We start from the raw sequence: 18,029 nt of genomic DNA on the forward strand, positions 1-18,029 counted from the left end.
ATAGGGAGTTGAGTCACTTTGACAAGTTATTTTATTTTATTTTTTTTGTCAAGTGGTTTCTTTTCCTCTTTGTACTTACTAATTTTGATCTCTCTCTCTCTCTCTCTCTCTCTCTCCCCCAAAGCTCTTACTCCCAATAGACCAGACGGTAGCGTTGCTAAGTTAGTATGTCTTCTTCAACTCTCTATACTAAATTTCCCATTCAACCATACACATAGAATTGCCCACCAAACTCAAACTTGTTTCATTAAGAAAAGAAAATCATACACCAAACATCTAATATCCATGCAAGACTATAAAAATTAACGACGACTATATTGTATTCATTCATTTGCAAGGCTTCTCGAAAATTTTACTTAGATCTAAACTCGAACACATACCTTAACAAAACTAATTACCACTCCACGTTCAACATAATGGCATTTCATTGATTTTGTAAGCACCTTGTTTCAAAGCACATGAACATAGAGGTTTCAAATGTGGAACCTGATGCGCATAAAAGGACCTTCTTTGCTTACATAGGAAAATCTTGTCGGAGAAGCTTGCAGCTTGCGGCAAGTTAGTTCGAAATTGGTGGTGTGGATATGGCTAGTTCCCAGGGAGTGAACCTGTGATGAATGTGGGGCCCTATGAGAATCCATGGGTGGAAGCTTGCAAGAAAACTAGCATGGAAAACCAAGAACTTTGTCTTCATAGTGTGCTTTGCTTATGTGAAATCACTAGGGAGCTTGGTCTGAGTGGTGGTTGGTCTTATAGGAGGTCCCATAGGGATATCCTAGACCTACTAGCATCTAGCTTGAAGTGCCCCAGAGTGGTAGTTGCACTACTGCAACGTATTTTTTTGCATCTCTGCAAATCCACGTCAAGGGTGCGGCTCGACGAGAAAACCTAAAAATTAGAGGAAACGGACTTACGATCGTTTTCACCATTTGTAGAATGGATGGCGCGTCACTTTCATCCCTCGCCTGCTGCTCTTGATGCCTAGGAAAGTACCTAGGTTGGCGAGAAGGCTTCTTGCCTCCTTAGGTCCTTTCCTGAGGACCCTTCTCATGTGGATAGACACTCTTTGGTGTATAAGAGGTTGTTTCCATACCTCCTCTAACTAGCTTCTGACGGCATGGGCATTGAATGGGGGGTGTCCCCACAACAGGAGGGCGGAGGAGGGGACGTGCCAGCCACCACCACCAGAGTGGCACGAGGCAATGTAAGTGCACACGTCACCATCTATAACCGACTGTGAACCGGTTGTCATGCGAGGTATGGGGACAGTGTTCATAGAAAACAAATTTTCTCAACAAATCACAAAACGTGGGGTTTAAAATTTGGAAGGTTTTTCTTGAGAATTTGTCGATTTTGTTGCTAAAATATAACTAAATTACAAAATTGAGAAAATATTTTTTACGGGTGAAAATGAAAAATGTTGCAAGTTCATTGTATATGGTTTGCAGGTGTTCGGTGAACACTGTAAGAATGGGGATAGGGACCAATGGCAACACGATCACGCTGACAACACGCGCCACAAGGCGAGGGCCAAGTGTGTAGAGACAATGTGGCCAGGTGGACACTTTTGTATGGTGATGGTAGAAGCATTGACTCTCGGGTTTTGTATGTACTATGGAACAGCCAAGGAATTTAAGTATTATTGGCAACATTTTTCGCCGAACCAGACTGATGCTTACAGTTGAATCGTCATCGTAGAAGTTAGCGAGCTTCCGATTGAATTGCAGTGGCGTTGTGAAGGGAGATGCATGATTTTCTGATCAGAATTCGGATTCCAACGAAGCAGGATTCAACGGAATTCGGAAGCGAATTCATGGAGGAGGTCCATTTTCTGATCAAAATCGAGAAGCAAGCAAAAATCCAGCCCGAAGGATTCATCGGATGATCATAATCGAGACGAAGAATACATCGGATCGATTTTGGGGGTTGCAGGATCCATGGAAGCCAGCCAAAAAGGGAAGCAGGCCGTCATTGTTTCTTGGAATCTTGATTGAATGGATGAAAAGCTTACAGTTTCGGAACACTGGCGTTTCGTGGCCATACTCCAGCCGTCGCATCCATCGTTCTCGATCTCGTTCCAATTCATTTTGTCTCGCTAGTTGACCAACCCGTCCTTCGTTCCACCCCATATGTAGCTTTCTCAACGCAAATTACACTTTTGGCTTCTCCTTCCTGGCACCCTTCTTCATCTTCCCCTCTTGCTCCAGATCCTTTTACCGCGTCTTATTTGAGCTTCGATGTTCCATTTCTCCTAGCAAGTCCAAAATTATTGAGACCATGCACCGGAAGTGCTTAATCTTCAGCTCACAGGCGTGAATCATCAATTAAATGGATCTACTAGAAGTTCCATGAATGAATAAGGATGCGCACTGCTCTCCGGGCATCGCCATAATCATGAAGTCCCGGGAATTTTATAACGCACGCTTTTCAAAAAGCCAAGCGTTGTTGCGCAAGTCATATGCTGGGTGTCCTGGAAGATAAACGTAACGGCACCTGTGGTAGTTTTCTTTTGAGTTTGAGGACAACTTGAGGCGCGGAGTGGGCGGAAATGCCTGCAAAAGGGTCGGGAGGATTGCCGTACAAATGGGTCGTTATTTTGTGTTTAGCCAGCTTTTGCGTTGGTCTTTTCTTCACCAACAGGTTTGCTCGCTTCCTTTGCTCTGCAGCCCGTCTTCTCATATGTACACTTGGTAGTCAAAGACCTAAATCTTTTCGATGGTTATAAGGCATCATAACGAAGTCTTCACAGGGATACCTCTTGATGTCGCAAATTCTTTTTAAAATACGACATGGTTAAAATATGTACAATTTCTTTGCACTGAGCAGGATGTGGATTCTTCCAGAGAATCAGGGTCTGAATCAAATAAATTATGAGGAAAGCACACATGATGATTGTGTGAGTAAATTTGTCACTGTATTGAGCAAAAGCGTTCGTCCTTATAATGTTTATTGCATGTACTTTGAGCTGTACATTGAGAGACTGTCTGTGGCATTGGTTCCTATTATGTGGGGTGCTGATGCTGTCAGGAGCATCGCAAAGTGGGAATGAACGATGCACTGGGCAACAATTTCAAATCTCAGAAACTGATGAGGTCAGTTTATTGCTCTGAACAACTTCGATCATCGTGTTGAGCTATTCCGATTGATATAATTGTATCTCAAACTTCCGACTTTGGTTCCAGGTCCAAAAGTGCCAATTTTGAACTTGATGCAGGATCGGATGAAGGCTCTGAGAGGAATTTGGCAAATGCTTCTCCATTGATACATAATCGTAGAAGAGAGACATCAGAGGGTCGCCAGAAAGCATTCGTAGTGATTGGAATAAATACTGCGTTTAGTAGTCGTAAACGCAGGGATTCTGTACGAGAAACATGGATGCCAAAAGGTGAGTTCTCAAAATTATGCTGTAACCGTCTTTTATCATTGATATGCAATTATTGCAGCAAGCGATGTGAAGGAATGACAAGCGTCAGCTTGGTTTTTCTTCAAAATCCAGGTGACAAGCTGAAGCAGTTGGAGCAAGAGAAGGGAATTTTCATTAGATTTGTCATCGGTCACAGGTAAAAAAAAAACTGAGGATGCATTTACAGCATGGGGCTGTATCAAGCAAATAATGCTTAAAGGTTTCAAAGTCACTGAGGTTTTAGTTTTGGTGGGAAGACTCGTGAAATATATTGATGTTGCGTGCTATTCGTCAAGGTTGCTAGGCTACATAACAGGATAAACTAGGGACTTCAACGTGTGTTACCTCATGAAAGTAAGCATCAGTTAATCCTGCAGTGCAACAGCTGGAGGTATTCTTGATCGTGCCATTGAAGCAGAAAGCAACCAACATCATGACATCCTCAGAATCGTTAGTGTTGTATATTGGCAGTAGCTCATATTCACAGCAGGCAGTGTTATTACGAGTCGAAAACTCTCCTCTTGCTTAATTTAAACACACTTTTTCAATGGCTGGCTTTACTGACCATAGTATTTTCCTTATGGTTCACCATGATCTACAGGGGCATGTCGAAGGTTACCATGAGTTGTCTGCCAAAACAAAGCTCTATTTTGCAACTGCAGTTTCGAAATGGGATGCTGCTTTCTACATTAAGGTGGATGATGACGTACATGTCAATCTTGGTAATCAACTGTTTGACATGGCTTGTTCTTTCCCCCCGTTTGAGACGCAAGCACAGCCCTTTCTTGTCTGGTTATTAAGTATCCTTTTGACTGCACTTGCAGGGGTGCTATGTTCAATTTTAGCCAAACTTCAAACAAAGCCTCGTGTTTACATTGGGTGCATGAAATCTGGACCTGTACTTGCTCAAAAGTAAGTTTTTGTGACATTGCACACCATGTCATTTTCTAGGTTTTATGTAAGCTACATTGACTGTCTTCAGCGTACTGCTGAGCTATCGGTCAATATGGACATAGATTCAAGCCATTCCTAACAGAGGATTTTAATGTGAATTTCATGGTAACTCACAGCAGATATGAATTCCATACTCGCTCAAATTGCATCAACATGAGCAGCAGATATGAATCATATGCTCGTGAAGTTCAAGCAAGGAAGGTCGTGTTTATTCAATCGAATCTGTGTACAAAAAATGTCTACACAACATAGAGTCTAGAGCTGTAAGCTATACCTGGCCATGGCATAGAAACGTCTGGCTTGTGCTAGTGCTCACACGAGAGTCTTTCCTTGAGGGCCTTTTTTAGACACACGTGACAGCTTAGTAGATATGTTTGTAATTGCTACCAAGCTGTATCCTTGTGACATCTGGCTTGTTCCAATTGTCCAAAGGGCCTTTCATGTAGGAAAATTTTAATGCATGCAAATTTTACCATTCAGTTTTGCCATTTCACACTTTTCACCACCATTTGGCCTTCCCTTGATGCTTCCTTGCAGTTCCTATATCCTCATGTGGATTACCATCAGTCTCTCTCTCTCTCTCTCTCTCCCCCCGCCCCCTTTCTCTTAGCTGCAGACAGCTTTGGAGCAGAAGCAGCCCTCTTCCTCCCTCTCTTGAGAAGTGATGCAGCCAGTTGCAGCAAGCAAAAGCCAGCCTTTATACTCAGCTAAGCAGCCAACCTACAGTCAGTTGCAGCAGGCAAAAGCCAGCTTTCATCCCAGCTAAGCAGTTAAACCTACATCCAAGTACATGCTCCATTCTAGCTGAATTTTGTTGCCAGTTCTAAGCATCTTCTACAGCTAGCAAGTTCCATTTTCAGTTAGTTGCTGTCAGTTTTGAGCTTCCTCTAGCAGCTAGTTGTAGCCAGCTTTAATGCTCAGTTAGCATCAGCCTATGTGTTCAGTTAGCATCAGTTTGTGTGCTCAGTTAGCATCAGTTATCATGCTCAGTTAGCATCAGCTTATGTGTTCAGTTAGCATCAGTTTGTGTGCTCAGTTAGTATCACTTATCATGCTCAGTTAGCATCAGCTCATGTGTCAGTTACATCACTTAGTGTGCTCAGTTAAAGCGTCTGCTATCATATTTAGCTGCAACACTTATGTGCTCACTAAGCATTGGTTATTATGCTGAGTAAACCTCAATTAAGTCTCAATTAGCATGAGTTATCAAGCCAGTTTGCATCAATTTGCAGGCTCAATTAGCAGCCAGTCTATAGTCAGCTTAAGTTTGTTGTTGAGCTTTTGATTCAGCAGAGGAGTGGAGAACTTTTGAAGAGCATGAAACTGAGAGTTTTACAGTTATCTAATTATAAAGTTGTTTATCTTTATGGGAGTAGGAAAATGCTTGCTAGAATGATGTCGAGATTGAAGTTCTTAATCCTGACCTGACTGTTGACATCGTTTGAGAGAGCCTTGTGGATATGTGCTGCTTGTCTAAAGTTGTCTGTTCTACTTCATGATTTTTACGCAATGAGTTTTCTCTCAATCACATATGTAATATTTCTTTACTAAGTGTGCATGGCAAGGAAAGAGTACATTTGGAAACTAAAGGACTTCAATAGACTTCTAAGAGCCTTGAAAGGGTACAAAGTTCTAAAAGCATACTGAACTTTGGGAGGAGGCATGATTGCCAGGGATGAATTTCACATTCTAAGAAAGACCTTGTGGATGTATTTTGGTCTTATTTTTTTGAGTGAGTGAAAATAGACTGAGTGAGAATGACAAGATAGAGGCCCCAATATTGGCCGCTCGGCAAGTCATTTCAGTAAAAGTCTCACGGCTAAAAAAATTGTGAAGCTAATTTCCATTTCTCTCCCTTGAGGGGGAGTACGGGTAGACCTTGATGAATTTCAAGCGTTAAGTCATGAACTCACCAAATCTCTAAGTTGTTCAGGTACCATCCTGTGTCCGTCTAGTGAGTCACCATCTTGTGAACTCTACTAATGAATAGGCCATTGTTGAGCAGACAGATCTTTGAGCAGATAGATGACTATCCGGTTACTCCCGTCTTAAGCTAGAACTTGTGGATAAGAGAACACCAAAACATGGAGTTGTATTGGGAATGATAGAGTTCTATATGTTCGAGGAATAACCAAAATGAGTATTATATCCTCTACATAGGAGACTAACCCTAGGGGCAGCGAAAACCTCCTAACTGGAGGGGAAAAGCGTCCCACTCATAATGTAACAACGCCTTTCTGTAGTGGCAGTGTGAAAATGCACAGAGAAATTGATCAATTACCGAAAGGAAATAAGCTTAAAGCTTTGCGGTAGGCATCATACTTTTCTGTCAATAGTGCCTAGTGAACAGATTGACAACATTGTCTTGCGTAGAGCGGTAGGTCAATGCTACCCGGTCTTCGAGCCTGGAACAAAGCTGCTCCAACATCATAGTCACTAGTATTTGTTTCAACGACAAATGGTTTACTGAGATTGACTATCTGTAACATAGGAGATATAGTGATAGCATGTTCTAATTGCTTAAAACACGCGTCAAGTGCCTCTGTCCACACAATGGGTCTATACTTATTGTATTTACCCTTCTCTACACCTTTAGACAAAGTTGATAGGGGTAATGCTATCTTAGCATAATTCCAGATGCGAGTCTGAAATAAGTTAACAAATGCCAGAAAGGATTTGACTTTGGTAGTCGTTCTCAAAATGGGCCACTCACATGCCTTCCTGGCCTTCTCATAGTCAATGCGAACACCATTTATCAAAATGACATGTCCAAGGTATGTGAGTTCATGTTTTAAGAACTCACATTTGCTCTCTTTAGCATAGAGCTTCTCTTTTTTGGAGTATGGACAGCACTATCCATAGATGGCGTCCATGCTCCAAAAGAGTCTTGCTGTAAATCAAGATGTCATTGAGAAAGACCTTTCGAGATATGGACGAAATCAATCGTTCATTTGCTGCTGAAAGGTTGCTGGTGCATTAGTGAGTCCAAATGGTAATACCAAGAACTCCTAATGACCAAATCTTGTACGAAATGCGGTCTTAAAAACATCTTTCTCAAATATCTGTATTAGATGATAGCCCATTCTCAAATCGATCTTAATGAAATACTTAGCTCTGCAGAGCTGATCAATGAGATTGTCCATTTGAGGTAATGGATAGATTAAGACCTTGTAGTCTACACATAGATGCATACTAGAGTCTTTCTTCCTCACCAGTAGCACTGGTGCACCCCAAGGTGACATACTAGGTCTCACTTGACCCAGCCAGAGGTAGTATTGAAGTTTCCGTGCAATTTCATCCTCCTTGGTGAAGTTGTCCTACAGGGCTGCCTGACATAGGCAGGCACAAGATCCATCTGATGGTCAACGGCCCTTATGGGAGCTAGACCCATTGGCAGTTCCTTTGCAAACATGTCTGAGTAATTAGACAGAATCTCACATATTAGCTGAGCCTCCAGTGATTCCTCACTCCAAGAGCTCAGACTAATTCGTCTACTACCTCAGTAGCAAAGCATAAGATTCAGTGGACTGATTTATGTCATAAATATACCGAGCAGTGGATATTCCCTCTGCAGACAGCTCACTCAGCATTGACTCATCAACGTGGGCAGCAAAATCCATGGCTAAATTATTATTATGAGTAAAACAACTTGCTGCAATCTTATCTCGTTTGCTGCTTTTCAGGACAGCAAACTTAACATTATCACAACTGAGACATGCTTCATGGGTGTGTTTTGCAGAATATGAACTTAAATTTTTACCAAAATACAATTCAAGTTTCTCTACACACCAAAACACATCACAGTCTCCGGATTGCAACAACTGAAACATTTCTAAAGCATGACAAAAATATTCATAATTAGACTCGAATACTGATGTCTACTGGGAATCGTGGGGATGTTCAGCTTGTGTACAAAAAAATTGTGAGTACTACCACTGTCAAAGAAGGCGTGAGCTAGATGCACCTTGACATATCCAACAGTGCAAATTAAATCATGGGATCCAAACACATCAATATTAAAATAACATTTCCCACAATTTAGATAAGAAGAAAAGACCTCAAGATGAGCAATGTGACAAGGATTACCTAGTGTACATGATTCTAGCTGCCCCTTTGGTTCGATTCAAAGAACATGAGGGTGATATGTGGCTTGACTTGCCATACTTCAAAGAACATGAGGGTGATATGTGGCTTGGCTTGCCATACCTGAAGTAGAGTCCTTTGGCTCAGGCTTCCTCCTGTGCTAGCGAATCAGGCACGAGGCTTCTTTGCAAGAGGCCCCGACATCTGCTTGTTGTAGTTAGTCTTTCAGGCTTGGAGTTGGAATTGTTAGCTCGATGGTTCTTTCGGTTGTTTTTACTCGTAGGCTTGTTGTTTTGCACGGCCGATGAAGATCCAACTTCCTTGTGCCCATAGGTACTACTGTAGATCGTCGCAAAGTGGATAGGCTCTTCTTGTGTTTGTAGCTTGTTCCATTAGATTCTGTTTTGATTTACAAAGAACAAGCGGATGTTTGTTGATTGAAGTTAGGGAACTTTGCAGTAATATCTCTAAAGTCATGAATATATGACTCGAGGGACTTCGTACCCTTTGACAGATTTTGAAGCTTTGAAAATTATTGTCAGGGGGATGTGAATTTCATGTGTAGCTATAACCTCGTGGCTACTTCCACTGTTACTTTTGTCCAAGGGGACTGGCCTAGAAGAAGCACCCACTTCCTAGAAGTCCCTAGTCCAATTCTTAGTGCACCCACTAGGCCCAAACGCTAGGGGTCTAAATGTTAGGCCCAAGAGAAACCAATGTTTCATTGGTTAGAAGGGTTAGGATTTTAATGTGAGCGGCAAACCAGTGTTTCATTGGTTTTGGTGGGTTAGAGCATTAATGAGGGGGCCACGTGGCAGCCCCACATGCATGCCCACCAACCCCTGCCTCTCCTTCCATGCTTGATTTGACTAAGGCATACTGGATCTTTTTTGACGTTTTTCTTCTTGCTCCTCTCTCACGCATCCCGAGGTCATTTTTCTCTACCTTTCTCTCTACGGTTGTATGGAAGCATTAATTGCTGCTGTATGTAACAAATCTGGTTGTACGGTCTGTTGCACGCTTTCCAAGGCGGGTTGTACAGCCCATTTGCTGGCTGTACGGATTTCCTTGCACACTTTTTTGGCTGTATGGACTGTTTCTGCTCCATTTTCTAGCTGTACGGACAGCTGCACGCATCCCGATGCTGTTGTACTGGATGTTGTGATTGCCCTGGACGTGGATTGTGGTGATTTCTTGGCTGTACGACTGAGCTACATCCACTTCGAGGTGGTATTCTTTGCTGGTGTCGGTGATTGCATTCATCTTGGGGCTTGGTAGCTGATGGACTAGCCTTTTCCTTACCTATTACAGCCTCTTCGCCCGTGAGCCTTGCTCTTCCCTCTCAGTTCAGCTCCCAATCTATCTTTCTCTCTTTTTTATTCTCTCTCTTTCCCCTTGACAGGAAGTCATTTCTACACCCCTGGGGGCCTGGACAGAGGATAGGTGCAGGAAAGAGCTTGCCCCTCTTCCATGGACAACATTCCATACAGGTTGTAAACAGATACCCAGCCACAGAGGGTGTACTTGGAAAGGTGCTAGAGGGACAATGTATTGCATTTCAAGCCTTGAGGCTGTTTGAGCACTTCTTGGGATTTGCATTGATGCCTTGTTATCGTCAGGCATTGGGAAATGCCTTAGTTTTGGCACTTGGGTATAGTGGTGCACTAGAGTTGGATGCAGGCAGAGGCCAATTGTTGGCTCTGGTAGTGGAAATTGTGGAAAATGCAAGCAGGACAGTACAAGGGTGCGCCGTTGTTGTAAAGCAGAATTCCTCTTTTGAAGAATTAAATAAATACCGAAAGGGGCGCCAAAGTGTTTGGGGCCAGTGTGGTGTCTCGTGTTTGGTTCCATTGAGCAGGGGCACCCTAGCCTCCATCGAGTTTCTTTTCAAAGTTGTTTTTAATTGGTTTTGTGCTTAATGAAGTGCCTGAAAGATATGCAATGTGGCTGTAAATGACGTGGATGCTATGTTGGTTACACTTTACTTCCCTTTAGTTAACTGAAGGCCGGTTTCAATTATTGTACTAATTAGGTTCTTGCAGAAATTCTCTTGTAAATGCCTCACAAATTCTAGTCCGAGATTTGGGAGCAAAAGGCTTTGCCTTCAACTCTCACCACCACGTGAAAGCCTTCCCTCCTAAATACATCTCAACAAGGGTCGGATGGATATTGTAAGGACAGTCAATGATGGCGAAGTGAGCTCTCCACCTGTTTAACCATGAATGGACATATTCTGGAGTACTGTCTTTCTTCTCACCCGAGTATATATCAGGAGAAAAGGAGGGCACACCATAGTGCTTCTTATGAGCTTCCTGGGTTTGTTGTAAAAGTATTAGCTGCCACTGAGTACTTAGTATTTTATTGAAAAAGAGGTGGATTTACAATACAACCCAAGTATTTTATTGAAAAAGAGGTGGATTTACAATACAACCCAACACAACCTTTTATACAATAACACTAGAACCTGCTAAGCACCTCTAATACCAGCATAATAAATTTTGGATAACATTTCCCTCCCCTGGCTGCCGAGAATGTGGACATGCTTGGCAGACAGGAAAGAATCAAATTGGCACATGCTATATATATATATATATATTCAAGTGGCTGTACATAATTCAACATCTCTTCACACATCTCGTCTTGCTTTGAACCTTTTCAAGCGAAATCCATTCACTCTTTCAATGGGCATTTGCTGACCAAGCTCTTGCAGATGATATGTTCCGTTTGCATAAGCCTTCAAGATAATAAATGGGCCTTCCCACCTTACCAAAAATTTCTTATCCAAACGGTGATCAAGTCTATTATCATATTTCAGAACTAAATCTCCTTCCTTAAAAACATCTGATCATCCATTCTGGCCTTCATAATTCTCTGTTGTATTTCATTGGTAAGCTTTGCGTGAAACCAGAAAGTAATTATCTTCACACAAATTCACCACTTAATCAATTGGAGTAAGAGAACACAATCACACAATGAAAACGACAGCAGAATGGGTACAATCTCCCCCCCCTAGATGAGGGGCTCACGCTTCCTCATCTAGAGTATTTATGATTTTTCATAAAAGCACCAAGGAGCCAAAATGATCCCTCTCATCCAAAAATGAGGGATTTGCTTTACATAGCCATCTTAGGGCCCAAAATGATTTATGTTCTCAACAAAATAAATTGCTCAAACTTGCAATAATCAAACAAATACAAAATTGGCCCATGGCCATATATAATGCACTGTGCGACACCTCGATCGGTACCCTCGCACTAGCTCTAATCCTCGCTATGAGTTCCATCACCTGTACTCAAGCCGCCAATTACATTAGTTATTAACAATCGATTGAACGAATCACCGAATCAACCGATCCCAACATAACCGCGCTCAAAGCACAATAATCAAGCACAACACCAATAACACTATAGACATCAGTATTAACATGGAATCATCCACAATACCGATCATCTAGCATGGCAAAACACAAGCTAGTCAGGCGTCCCCAACTAACCACACAAAGTATCCACTAGGACCCCTGCCGCGTCCGGTGCGCTCCTATGGAGTACTTTGCCATAGTCACACTCGACTAAAAATAATAATGTCCAAAACAAGATATATCATAAATATAATTTCCGTAACATCCCTCTTGCTTGGATTGCAACTGACCTCAGTTGCGTGTTTGATTATAGGAACTAAGGAGGTCTGGAAAAGTTCGAAAGAACCGCTCAGGCATCCATTGAGCATCTTCTCTTGGATGGTTCTTAAATTTGAGCAAGTATTTAGTATAGACATTTCCTTTTCGGGTCGAAGTCTGTTGATGATTAACAATGCATTCGGGTTCTAGAATTTCTTCTTCATCAACAATCAAGGGAGCCTCTTCATAGACGGGATGAATAGGTAAAGGTCCTTTGAAGGGCTTTAAGAGGCTGATATGAAAAGTATTATGTATTTTTCAATTATCAGGTAATTCAAGCCTATAAGCTAGATCATTGATTTTCTGAATCACCTTGAATGGTCCATAAAAACGTGGTGACATCTTGATTGCTGGCCATTTCTCAACACTCTTCAATCTTCTTTTCTCAATCCGAAGAAGTACATAATCGCCTTCTTTAAAAAGCATGTGTTTCCGTTTCTTATTAGCTTGTTTTGTGTACTTCTCTTGAGCTATTGCAATCGCTTCTTGAACTTCTTTGAGAATATTTTGATAATCATAGGTAAATGCATCTGTTGCTTCCACTCTATGGGTGAATCGTGTGATAGGAATAGGTAAAATCTTCCCATAGATAATCTCAAAGGGTGCTCTTCCAGTTGCAGAATGAGGAGTATTATTATAAGCAAACTGTAAGAGATGAATGTATTTGTCCGAAGTCTTTGGTTGACTTCCTACATAAGCTCTTATGATATCCAGAATAGTTTTGTTTGTAACTTCAGTTTGTCTATTCGATTCTGGATGGAAAGCTGATGAGAAGTCTAATTTAGTGCCCAGATTATGAAATAATGCAGTCCAGAAATTACTGCAAAACTTCGAATCTCGATCAGACACTATAGTCTTTGGCAAGCCATGATGAAGAAAGATATGCTTGATGAATAAATGTGCAGCTTGCTGAGCTGTTAAAGTCTTCTTGCATGGGATGAAATAAGCTTGCTTACTAAAGCGATCTATTATCGTCCAAATCATATCATTTTGATTCGCTGTAGTAGGAAAACCTGTTATGAAATCCATTGATATTTGTTCCCAAGGTTGCGTAGGAATAAGCAAAGGCATAAGCAATCCTGGGGTCTTGCCTTTGTAACTCTTGATCTTCTTACAAGTGATGCATTCGGCTACAAACTTAGCCACATCTTTTCTTATAGTAGGTCAATGGAATTCTCTTGCTATCACTTGTAAAGTGGCAGTCACTCCCCTATGTCCCATATATGGTGGTTGGTGCATTTCCTCCATTACAATTTGTCTAAAGGGTTGAGTGATGCATAATTTCTTTTGATAAAAGAGGTATCCATCATTGCATGAATAGTCCAACATAGGATTCCAATTGTTATTTTCTAGTTTGTTCCATATATCGGAGAAGTCTGGATCCCCTTGATAAGAATTCTTCATACCTTCAAAAGGCTGGGTCTCTACAGCAGTGATGTGATTAATACTTGGCTTTCTGCTAAGAGCATCAACAACTACATTCTCCTTTCCAGGTTGATACTGAATCATGGGTTGAAAACTCTGTATAAATGATGCCCACTTGATGTGCCTATCGGATATTAGTGGTTGAGTCAACAAATGCTTGATAATTTGCTGATCGGTTTTGATAAGAAACTTAGATCCCATCAAATAATGTTTCCACATTCGTAAGGCATGAACAACAGCGGTTAATTCTTTATCATATGTACTGTAATTGCATTCCGCTGGTTTTAGTTTTCGGCTCTCATATGCTATTGGATGTCCATCTTGCATAAGTACGGCTCCAATTCCATATCCACTAGCATCGGTTACAGCTACAAAGAATGGTCTAAAGAAATCGGGTAATTGCAACACAGGAGTTTGTGTGAGAGCTTCTTTCAAAGCTGTAAAAGATTTATCTTGACGCTCAGTCCATAAAAAATGCTTAGCTTTTCTAAGAAGGTCTGTCAATGGATGTGCAATGTATGCGAAATTCTTGACAAACTTTCTGTAAAAGCTACACAATCCCAAGAATGATCTCAATTCATGTATATCTCGGGGTTTAGGCCATGTGACTATGCACTCAATCTTCTTTGGATCTACTCGAATCCCATTGACGGATACAATGTGACCCAAATACTCTATCTGATCTTGAAAGAAACTGCTCTTTTTAAGATTTATGTATAATTGATTTTCTTTCAAGAGTGAAAAGACTAGCTTCAGATGTTCTTTATGCTCCTCAACATCTTTGCTAAACACCAGAATATCATCGAAAAATACTACCACACAATCTTGGTGTTTAAGAAAGATTCGGTTCATCATCCTACTAAAAGTAGCTGGAGCATTAGTTAGCCCAAAAGGCATAACTAAGAACTCATAATGTCCCGTTTGAGTTCTAAAAGCAGTCTTGTATATATCCTCTTCTACCATACGAACTTGATGATAGCCGGATTTGAGATCTATCTTACTGAAAACCTTGGCCCCTTTCAATTTGTCCAAAAGATCATCAATCCTAGGGATTGGATATCTGTTCTTCACTGAGATTTTGTTCAGTGCACGATAGTCTATGCACATTCGGTAAGTTCCATTTTTCTTTTTGACTAATAAGACAGGTGCTCCATAAGGAGAACTGCTGGTCCTTATCAATCCTTTCTCTATCAATTCCTCCACTTGCTTTTGTATTTCCTTTTGCTCTAGCTGGTTGACTCTATAAGGAGCTTTGCAAGGTGGAGTATTGCCCGGTAAGATTTCTATCCTATGATCTTCAGGTCGAGAACATGGTAGTCCAGGCGGTAAATCCTCTAAGAAACAATCAGAAAATTGAGAGAAATTTTGGTACGTAGGCTTAGTGTTTGGCTGAGTAGCCGTAACCGTATTCACCAAAATAAGATATGTCTTCTCACGTTTTTTAATTGCTCTTTTAGCTTGTGTGTGGTTGAGTAAAGGATTGACCTCAGATTTCATTGAGCTTTTCAGACATATTTCTTGTCTGTCCTTCTCAATCCACATCTAATGTGAATCATAATCTATCTTAGGATTGTATTGACGCCTCCATGGCATTCCTAAGATGATGTCCACTTCCTGTAGGGGTGCCACTAGAAAGTCTCGTGTATCCTTGTAGGGTTTGATTGAGATTTTAAGATTCTTGACTTCTCTAGTTACAATTGTACTTTGTTTTGGTAAAAGCAGCTTTGACGTTATAGTTAGATGGGAAAGACTCTAGGTTTAGCTTTGCTAAGGTTCTTTCCGAAATGAAATCATGTGTACTACCATCGTCATGCAAAATAACTTCTTCTTTGCCATTAATGAAACCTTTCATCTTTAGAAGAGCATGACAATTATACTTACCTCCCTCTTGCTTGGCTGCTACGTCGTCAATCATGTGCACTTTCGCTGTCGGGGTCTTCTTTCTTTCAGGACACTCAGTGGCTATGTGTCCTAGCTTGTTGCACTTGAAACACCTTATTTCTTTCTTCAGAAAAGTCCCACCGCTTGGCTTCGAAGAAGAATCTGTCTTCTGTGGTACAAAACCATTTTTAGATTTAAAGAAGGGCTTTTTATCAAATCTCTTTTTCTTATGGAAGGGTACATGCCGTTCTTGATCTTTTCCTTCTTTTGGGATCCCATTCTTCCTTTCACAGTTCATTGCAAGAGAAATTACTGAGCTCAGTGAGCGAGGATGAAACATGTTAATCTTGGCTCTCAACTTAGACTTTAGACCTGCCACATACTTCCTTCGTTGATCACGCTCATTAATTTTCTCTAAAGACTGTAATTGGATCAACGTTTGCCAAAATCTATCAGTATATGTGGAGATCGTTTCCTTATCAAACTGCCTGAAAGTGTCCCATTGTTGTCTAGCTTTTGCTTTGAAATGTGAGGGAAGGAAATCTCACTTGATGAGCTTTTGAAAAGACTTCCAAGATTTTGGTCGCCTTTTACTGTGCTTAGTGATGTTCCACGAAAGTGCAGCACTCTCTACTAAATGATTTGCAGCACATTTAATCTTATCTTTTTCAAAGAATTTCTCCCCCGAAAAATAATCATCTAGCTGACTGATCCAAGACAATACAGTGCGTGCGTCTTTCTTTCCATCAAAATTTTCAAATGAGAAAGCTTTACTACTTATCTTACTCTTCTTCCTCGAATTTTGTGCTCTCAGTGTGGCTTTGACTGTCCTAATAATAGTATCATCGTCAGAATCATCGTCGGATGACTCATCATCAGATGAATGTCTTTTCCTTTTCTTACCATTGATTTTTTTTTCCAATCTCTCCCTATGCTCACGCTCATAAGCTAACTGTGCCTGAAGTGCATCCAGCTGCTCTTGGAGCGTGGGTGGTTCTGGCTGCTGTGCCATGATAATGCGATAAATACAAATAAAGCGGAGTGGAGGAAAATAAAGATACTAAGTGTATGAGAATTAAACGGATGGAAATAAAGTGCGTTTTCGAGTGTATGGTAAGAAATGGATGGCGGAAAATACTAAGTGTATGAAATATAAAGCAAAAAGAACCACTTATCTCACTCTTTGATCGGAGGTAGAAAAGACTAGAGTGGGAGATATGTGACCAATGATGTCGCTCGTAGTCGCCTTGCGCTCGACTGATCTCCAATTAATTGCTCGGTGATTTCGTGGTTCCAAATCGCCTTCTTGATTCGAGCTTTCAGATTTGGTAATGGTCTTCGCCTTGTTGAGCTCCGATCGCCTTGTTGAATTTTCCTCTTCTTCTCCCCTTTTTAAAAAAAAAAGGGCCTTTGAACCTTTGGGGTCCTTTTAAAAAAATAAAAATAAATTATAAAATAAATAAATGAAGCCTTTGAACCTTTGATGCAAGGTTAGAAAGAGAAATGGCGATGCGGGTGGCGGCTATACAGAGGTCTCCCCAAGGGCGGTCGCTATGGAGTCTACCGCTCAGCGCTGTCTGCATTGATAGAGGTCAGAGGACCAGAGATTTCCCCACTTCGAAATTTGGAGTACAAGAGCTTGGGAGTCGTAATTTTGCAGGCGGCTGGCTGAACAGCGTCCTCGGGAATGCTTGAGTGCACAACTTCATTGCGCGTAGGCAGAAGCTGCTGACTTTAGGTCTATAGGACTGCGTGGGTCTACGCGCAGAATTGAAGGAAGAGAGACTCAATGGTTCTGTGGCCCAATGTTACGTACAATTTCTAATCTCTCTTATCTCGTTTCGTCAATCACGGGTAAGACGAATCACAGGCGCTGGCATCACAAATTTCCTCCCAGCCTTTCTCATGGATAGCATACACACAAAAGATACGTAACTTTTCATTCCTCATGCCTATCCACAAGCCCACAGTTCCCTAGATGGTTCCCCTTGCCACATGTCATCATTTTAGGCCTTTAGCTTGGTACACCATTTACCCCTCTCTTGGGACACAATTAAAACATTTGCCCCTTGGCATTATTACACATTTAGGTGCACCTAGGCCTTCGCACTCAGAACCACCTAGTCGATGCCAATACACCCTCACCTAGGACCTTGGCAGTTACTTCCCTTGACCATTTAATTTACGCACATAACATATTACAAAAGTCGGTCATCTAAGAGAAAATGCCCACCGATCTTTCCGAGGTCATGCTATCTCGGCTAGAGCATAACATTCCTTCCCTCTTCAAGCATGAGCGTCCTCGATGATGAAATCTTGGAACACTCTCCATAACTGGTATACGGATTCCCATGTAGCTTCCGATAGAGGTAGACCATGCCATGTAACGAACACCGTGGGTATCTTCCGATTGCGCACTTGCATTGTTCCTCGGTCCAGGATTCTTGTTGGTTTGCGTCTTGCATTATCCTCTATCTCCTGAAACAAAACAACACCTTTGATTAGTGAGTCACCTGTATGCAAAAATTTCTTTAAACGAGAAACATGAAACACTGGGTGCATCTTACACCCCGGTGGTAATTCTAATTCATAGGCTACCTTGCCTAT

The 18,029-nt window shown here is 41.4% G+C and overlaps 1 protein-coding gene across 3 annotated transcripts in view; it reads left to right on the forward strand.

Annotated features, from left to right (window-relative positions):
* Window positions 1-1,702: 1,702 nt before the first annotated feature.
* The window catches only part of LOC147892556 (putative beta-1,3-galactosyltransferase 2), a 35,132-nt gene continuing 18,805 nt past the window's right edge, over window positions 1,703-18,029 (forward strand). For all 3 annotated transcript variants that reach the window (XM_087387538.1, XM_087387537.1, XM_087387539.1), the window contains exons 1-8: window positions 1,703-2,640; window positions 2,827-2,896; window positions 3,028-3,092; window positions 3,183-3,385; window positions 3,497-3,560; window positions 3,781-3,853; window positions 4,005-4,125; window positions 4,228-4,315. In XM_087387538.1, coding sequence (XP_087243664.1) covers window positions 2,549-2,640; window positions 2,827-2,896; window positions 3,028-3,092; window positions 3,183-3,385; window positions 3,497-3,560; window positions 3,781-3,853; window positions 4,005-4,125; window positions 4,228-4,315 — 776 coding nt within the window. In that variant the 5' untranslated portion in view covers window positions 1,703-2,548. The remainder of the gene's footprint in view (window positions 2,641-2,826; window positions 2,897-3,027; window positions 3,093-3,182; window positions 3,386-3,496; window positions 3,561-3,780; window positions 3,854-4,004; window positions 4,126-4,227; window positions 4,316-18,029) is intronic.

The sequence above is a fragment of the Dipteris shenzhenensis genome, chromosome 16 (assembly GCF_047967505.1).
Source record: "Dipteris shenzhenensis isolate YYH24624 ecotype China chromosome 16, Dip_SZ_1.0, whole genome shotgun sequence".
In the NCBI taxonomy this organism is placed as follows: Eukaryota; Viridiplantae; Streptophyta; class Polypodiopsida; order Gleicheniales; family Dipteridaceae; genus Dipteris; species Dipteris shenzhenensis.